At 37.6% G+C, this 7,914-nt stretch overlaps 1 protein-coding gene across 9 annotated transcripts in view; it reads left to right on the forward strand.

Annotated features, from left to right (window-relative positions):
- Nucleotides 1-7,705, forward strand: part of Cntn1 (contactin 1) — a 333,868-nt gene extending 326,163 nt beyond the window's left edge. For all 9 annotated transcript variants that reach the window (XM_048802545.1, XM_048802548.1, XM_048802543.1 and 6 more), the window contains one exon: nt 7,067-7,705. In XM_048802545.1, the coding sequence (XP_048658502.1) occupies nt 7,067-7,143 (77 nt within the window). In that variant the 3' untranslated portion in view covers nt 7,144-7,705. The remainder of the gene's footprint in view (nt 1-7,066) is intronic.
- Nucleotides 7,706-7,914: the final 209 nt, after the last annotated feature.

Here is a 7,914-nt window from a genome sequence, read left to right on the forward strand (position 1 = left end):
TACAGATCTTTTTATCTGTGTCAATTAGAGCTTTCATAGTGAAGTTAGTTAGGACTTTCATGTGCCATATTACATCTTTTCAGACTAATATGAGGGAATAAATATTGGGGCTATATAATCATACTGGCAAATAGAGAAAAACAGATAAAGCCTGCTTATGTAAGAGGTTATGAAAATTTGTAGGTCTCAAATTGACTCAGAAAAAAAAGCTTGTGACTCTGATAGTCTCTTTTGATGGTAATCAGGCACTCCTCTCTATGAAACTTTCCTTTATAGCCTCCAGCTTTACTTTTGGTGAGGGTTCATCTGCTATTTCAGGGCAGTAAATGAAGAAGAGGGCTGGGGATCAGGATCTGATCTAAGGGGCTAATGGATCAGGGACACAGTGAGAATTGGCTGGCATAATGAGAGCCTTGAGTGAAGGCCAAAGAAAGCTTGGAGATAAGCCTCAGGCCATTTGCCATTTCATTCAGGAAAATTATCTAAGTTTTGGAGGATTTTTGAATCAAAGGTCCCAAATTCAGGCCACTGATGAAGGTTGTCTGATTTATATTGTGGCCAGATCTAAGTACTAAGCCTAATAAGGCATCAAATTTTAAGGTTGTTAAAATTATTTTTGAGACAACCTAAGGGAGAGTCCAGTAGATGGAAGCTCCCATGTTGGAGAGGTCTATTTGGGGTGGTGATTGAGATCAAAGTGTCCTTTGATGTCTCCCTTCACTAGACAGAATTTCACCAGAGAATGAGAGGGCATCCCTTCTAGAATCTCAGCAGTGAGGGACCCCCAGGGTCCAGAAAGGTGGAGGGTCTTGGGCAGGGTGCTTCTGCAGGAGACTGAAAGGGATCTTACCTCTCCAAAGAATGAGGAGGTTGGTGTTGCATACAAAAGCAAAATGGCAAACAGCGGCCTCTAATCCAGAGGTCTAAATTAAGGTAGGAATTGGAGAGGAGAGGATTAGAAGGAGAATGCCTCCAACACCAATAACGGACACTATACAGGTCCTTGCTCTGTCCATGTGGCAATGAGGCAGCAAAACCCTAGCCCAAGAATGGAATTGGTTTGGGGACATGTATCTGCTGCCATTGAGCTTTAGTGGACTTGGAGTTGCAAAGGGTCTCCTTCTATCAGAAGGAAAGAAGGAGAGAAATAGAAATCAGATGAGAAGAGAGAAAAGATGGTAGAGGTTCATTAATGGGGAGGTGTAGACAGCCTCAAACCCCTTCCCAGTTTTTGGCACTAAATGAAAGCAAATAAAAGAGAAAGAAAAGAAATGGAGATAAAATTTCAACAGATCAGCAATGCTTTACCAAGCAGCAGAAGGGCACATTTTCTAGAGGAAATTGGCAACTGGTTACAATAGGGGTCTGAGTTTTATAGGGTTCAGTGAGACTGAGTCATAGCAGAACGGGTGAGTTGGGCAGTCGGGGGGAACAGTTGTAGAAAAGGGAAATTGTGAAAGTCCAGAGCCCATTGTCCTCCTTTTCTCCCTGGGGGTTGTTTTTTTCATATCCTTCAATTCTCATTGTGCATTTACACTTTGGGTTGAAGTATATTCTCTTTTTTTTTTGCCCCAGAAACCCTCTTTTACTCCCAAATCTATTCACTTGGGAATGTGCTAGTCCTCCTGAGATAAGAACCAAGTTGTCAATTTACTAAGTGGCATTGCCTCCTTTACCACCGTGATTGGTTGAGGAATGGAAACATGTTCAAGGCTGGTCCAATCATAGCCACTAACTAAGCCACAGTTATTAGCCTGAGGGCAGAGGTGATTCAAAGTTGCAAATTATTTTTTCCTTTAGAGTTTCTCACTCTGGTAGGACCTAAAGAAAAATACTACTTATTTGTTTTTGAGAATATAATTGTGAGTTAGGAGCTCATCTCTATTTGGAATACATGTCTATTTTCCTGGAGAATGTTGAGCAATATGCGAAGGAAGAAAAGAAGAAAGCTACACATATTCAGTTCCCTGACTCTAGTTATCCCTAAAGTCAGAGTATCACTTCTTTCTTTGGTTGGATTTCTGTTACTTAAAAAACAAATATTTCTGACTACCATGCCACAGAGAAGGTAACACTATAGCCAGACTATTACAGAAAAGTTCAATATGCCCAGTTTATGCTGCTGTTTTGCTCTGGTTTCTATCCAACTACTCTTCCAAAAATAAAATGTTCAGGTCCAGAGCAAGAAATAATCATATTCAGATGTAGTGTGAATAGCTAGCACTTACTTAGAGTTTTCTTCTTTATTATTTGCATTATTTTTTATTTTTAGTTATACATGACAGTAGAAAGTATTTTGACAGACTACACATACGTAAAGTATAACTTATTCTATTTGGTTCCCACTCTTGTGGTCATACATAATGTGGAGTTATCCTGGTCGTATATACAAATACAAGGCTAGGAACATTATGACCAATTAATTCTACTGTCTTTCATATTCCCCTTCCTGCTCCTTTCCCATTATTACCTTTAGTCTAGTCCAGTCTATTTTTATTATTCCCTTCCCTCACTTGGAGTTTTCTACTATCCATGTATTTGCTGAAGTGCTTTACAGAAAGATTCTGCTTTAAGACTGTGATAAGCAGAGCCCCCTGTGTTCCATGGGGTAGTTGTTGGGTGGGGGGAGAGTATAGCTGCAAGCTTAAACACAGAGAAGGCAAAAACCTGGCAGTGCCCTGTCCTCAGATCCATCTTTCAATAAAGCATCCCTTTCGCACCCATTTCAATAACGGGCTTCCACATATTGTGATTGCTTATGAAGAAAAATTTTATGTTGTATATACATAAGCCTTTGATAGATATGTTCTCAGTTCTCACAATATAGCCATAGAGACATATTATTATTCCTATTCTATGGCTGAAGGAACTAAGGTTTACAAAGATTACAGAACATACTCAACATTGTCCAGTCAGCAAAAGGCAAAAACTGGGGGTTGCACTTCCCTTCACCTGGCCTCAGAGCTCTCTACTTGTGCTGCCACATGAAGCTGCTCCCAGCATAACCTCATACCTGCTGCTAAGACCAGGGAAGTCTCTGCTTGCTTATTGATCCTTATGTGTGCCAGCCTGTTCTGTTAAAACTTAAACAACCCAAAACCAAGCACAAGCCTGTTCTCTGACAAATTACCTTCTCACATGTGAGTGAGAAGGACCTTATGTAAGATATGAGTTCCTGCTAAAAGAATTCTAAGGAGGATCTAAGGAAGGTATCAGTCAGTTCTGGATTAATTTCAGCTTCTGAGGCGGAAGTAGAAGAAGTGGGGATTAACTACAGTCATGAGGGGAGGGCAGGTTAGCAGTTGGGTATCCCCACTAACAAATGGGAAGAGTAAAGCATCACTGAGCCATCATTGTAACTGTACACTATCCACTCAAGGAGGAATTCATTATGGCCTTTTACAGCTGCTATGCCATCTTGGAAGTGTCTCCTGTCAACTTTGCAGGGAGCATGCATTACCTGTGGCTTTGTTCTGTTCCTCTTTGAGCTAATTTTACTCTTTCAATCCCAAAGTTTTGCTCTTTCTCCTTTCTAAACTTGCTGCTGTCCCAGCATGGGTTTTGTTGGACTCAACAACTAGCAATAGCAAACATCGACTGATGTGTACCTAAGAGACCTGACTGTACTGAGCAAACCTCTCAGAACAGGGGTCAGCCATCTTATCAGAATTCTTTCTTCTCTGAGCCCATGGAGATTGTAAGACCTTGGAAGGGTCAAAAGTGGCCTTGCAAGACAAGCTGGGCAAGCCCAGGACTTAGTAAAATGGATGCCTTCTGATGGTGTGGGTGATGGCTATCATCTCTCTGATAGGAAAAAAAATACTATTTCTTGAGAAAAATCTTTCATAGAAAGGGGTAACTCTCCTCCTTACACCCTTTCCCTAAAAGTTAGAGGATCATGATATAAAAAGAGAAAGAGAGACAAAGACAGAGAAATAGAGAAATATTAGAAGTTTGATGGAGGGCATACTGGTATCCCTTAAAGGTCTTCTTCCTCAGACCCCCTTGCCCTGCCCTCTTGCTGTTTTCCCTTCTGCCTTGTGCTTAGTTATCAGAAGAGGTCCTGTCTTGCTAAGGAAACATGATTCAATTATGTGGCATTATGGTTTGAATAATTTCTATATACTGAGCTTGAAATTCATTAACACAGCTGCATTGATTTGGATTCAGATAGCCCCTTTCCTGAAGTTGTCCATAAACTAAAGATATTAATAATTGTGAACTCTAAACAAACAAATAAAAATGATACCACAAAAAGAAAAATCTAAATATGATGTCATAATCAATAGCCAAGCAGTAGCAACTTGGATTAGATCATGGTTATGAAATTTAAACCTCAGAGAGGAGATATAATTAAAAACTGATAAGAGCAGTTCTATACTTACCATAAGGACACCTTAACTTTTAAGTGAAGTATTGTTCAATTGAAATTTCTGCTCTCAATCTGTATTCCTCTCTAGCAAAAAAAAAAAACAAAAAAAACAAAAAACCCTTCCTGAAGGAAGTAATAAGGTAAAAGAAAAAAAAAAAAAAAGCATGAAAATCTAATGAAATAGACAGTACTCTAAATTAGTTTTAAATTTCTTCTTCTAGGGAAAAAAGTGATTCACATGACTGATGATTTGTTCATATTTAACTTTGATCAAATACATGAAAATAAAAATATGTTTAATACATACCATATATGTACTAGAATTATTTTTGATAGCAGTAATATATACTTTGTGAGATATATAATCAAAATATATTGAAAATCCCTCAAGAATATATAGACCCCCACATTTATAATAACTTTAAATAGTAATTCAATCAAGTCTCCAGTTTCTGCTGGAATGGAGAAGAGAATTGAAGATGAAGACCACAATTACATAAGCACGAGCCATTAGAGAAATTAAATATAACACACATAAACATGAAGAGTTTATTTAAATAAATCAAATATCCTGATGTTGAAACCACAAATTATGAAATTGTGTTTGGTTTTCATACTAACACGAAAATTTCAAAATCACATCCATAATTGACTACACTTCTTTCTGCAGCCATAGTTTGTACAGTGCCAAGCCACATACTCAAGCAAGCACATAAACGGGTACCCATGGCTGATGTAATTTGTGGTCACAGGATAGAGCATTGTAGAAACCCTGCACTCATCCTTGGACAAAGGTCTTCAGGGGTCTTAATATGGGTCAAACTTTGAAAACTGAATATTTAACTCTGCAATTGAGGTCTGTTATTGGTCATCTTATCAGAATAACATGATGTGTGCATTGTAGCCTATTTTTAAAATCATGTACAAAGTACATTTTAAAAAGGGTCTACAAGAATGCAAGACCTCTCTGAAACAGCTTAGGAGGTAGCCCTGTTTTCCCATATGTCATTTATTTTCCTTTTTATGACATTATCTTGACACATCAAGAGCAGGGTGTAGTGTCCTTATGCATTTCCAAAATTATTCCTTTTCTAAAGTTATCTGCAGGATAGTCACAGAGAGGTAGAAAGAACACGGTGTTTGGAGCTAAGCAAATCTGAGATCTAAACCTGTCTCTGGCCTCTAGTGGTAGTTGGCCTGAATCTGAGTTACAAAATCTGTAGTATGACGATAAAATGAATAGACTGTTATGTTAAAGTGTGTATATGCATGGTGTGTGTGTGTGTGTGTGTGTGTGTGTGTGTGAGAGAGAGAGAGAGAGAGAGAGAGAGAGAGAGAGAGGGAGGGAGAGGGAGCAGGAGGGAGGGAGAGAAGAGCAAACAGGGAGTCCGTTTTGTTGCTGTAGAACTATAACAGAGGCTGTCATAGTAAGGATTAGTGTTTTCATTGTTATTGATAGTGTTACACAGCATCTGCAATACTGCAGCTGCTGGAGGGCCATTTGTCCTGCTCTTAAAATTTTGTCCTCACTTTTTGATCCTCATTGCCCTCCTTATTTCCCAATATCACTTTATCTGTATCTAAAAATACTTTCTGTTATATTTTCCAAGCAGCCAGCAGGACAGTGGTGGAATGCAAGCATGCAGAAAGGATTATCTTCCTCTTTAGAGGGACCACAGATATGATCATAATGCCTAGATATTCAGGAGAAATGCTCTAAGTCTTGGATGTAAGAGAGATATTTTAAAGAACGGCTGGTTTAGGCCATTTTTAATCTTAGATAATAAGTTTTCAAATTTAGAAAGTAAGCTTATGAAAATTGAGAAGAAAATTTTATCTTTGCAAACTGTTGACTATAGTTTTTAGCCCTTCCCTCTTTCCAGTAAATTAGTTCCTAAAATGTGTGGAGAATGGAAACAAAAAGTAAACCTTCTCTGTCAGGAGTTCTAGAGAGAAAAGCACATAGGCCAAGAACTTACTTACAACAGAAGTTGTCCTTCTAGGTGGCACCCAAATTGCAATATCAATTCATATGTGTTCAGAGAATATTACATCATTTTCATTTTTATTTCAGAGAATAATACATCAGGGCAATTATTCTTTAGCTAAAAAACATAAAGAAAATAAATGTTATTAGAAATGCTTTTCTTAAGTCTTTATGTGAGTACCTAAATGTGTTAAAATTATTGAAATATGGAATTATGCAAGATTTATCCAGTACACCTCTGATATTATTATCCCAGGTAACATTGTTAGGTTTGTTTGTTATTTTTGTTGTTGCTGTTGTCGTTTGGTTTTTGCAAAGCCCAGGGCTTTGTGCATGCTAGGCAATTGCTCTACCATTGAGCCACATCCCCAGTCCCATTTCTTATGTATACTTCTTGACCTTTTGCCTTCTGGTAGAAATTTGGGACTGCTGTATCATAAGGGCAGCATAATCATTTTGGATCTTATTATTTTCTATGACTACTTTAAACCTATAAAAACAGTTCATGTGGTCTCTAAATCCTTGATCAAATCTATCTCTTTCTCTCTTTCTTTCCTTGCTTCCTTCCTTCTTTCTTTCTTTTCAATCACCAATAAACAAAACATTTGGTTTTCAGGGCAACACAATCATACCTTTCCCAAGCAGACTAAATGTGCAATAGTGACCAATCAATGAAATGACATATACGCTTTTCATTTTCTTTGTAGGTACGTCCACCCTGTCTTCAAGTTTTCTTGGCTTACTGCTGCCTGCCCTTGGCATCCTTGTCTACTTGGAATTCTGAGTGTGATGTGAAAGCTGCTGTTCCCAACCCAGCTCAGAGGACACCCTTCATCCTGGGATAAAGACAGTTCTCACCAATTTCTGTGGCTTCATCCTAAGCCAAATAAATTATACTTCAACAAACTATCCAGCTGATTTACAACACACTATGACTGAGGCATTCAGGAACCCCTTCATCCAAAAGAATAAACTTTTAAATGGATATAAAATGATTTTTAACTCGTTCCAATATGCCTTATAAACCACTTAACCTGATTCTGTGACAGTTGCATGATTTATTCCAATGGGACAAGTTACAGTGTTCAATTCAATATCATAGGCTGTAGAGTGAAAGTAAAATCACCATACACAGGTGCTTTAAATTTAATAACAAGTTGTGAAATATAATAGAGGTTGAAATGTTGATTGTATGTGGTAAATGTAAGAGTAATACAGTCTCTTGTACGATCCCCTCTGTTTTGGGTCCTGCTTATTTTTGAATGGCCCCTATCATTCACGAAATTTTGATTTTTTTCTGAAAAAAAAAAAGAACATGACAGAAACATTTCAGCATAAATTCATTACCAAATCACTTTACTGAATGAGCTGAAAGATTTTGAATATTGAAAGCCAAATTCTAGAACTTACTATCAGTATTCTTATTTTTGAAGTAATTTTCTAACTATTTCATTTTCAGAATCAGTAATGCTTTTCAGTTAGTTTTCTAATGGTAAACATACCATATGCAGATTTTTTTTTACTTTTGTATTCTACTCTGAAATTATTTTATGCT

The sequence above is a fragment of the Marmota marmota genome, unplaced genomic scaffold, assembly GCF_001458135.2.
Source record: "Marmota marmota marmota unplaced genomic scaffold, marMar, whole genome shotgun sequence".
NCBI lineage: Eukaryota > Metazoa > Chordata > Mammalia > Rodentia > Sciuridae > Marmota > Marmota marmota.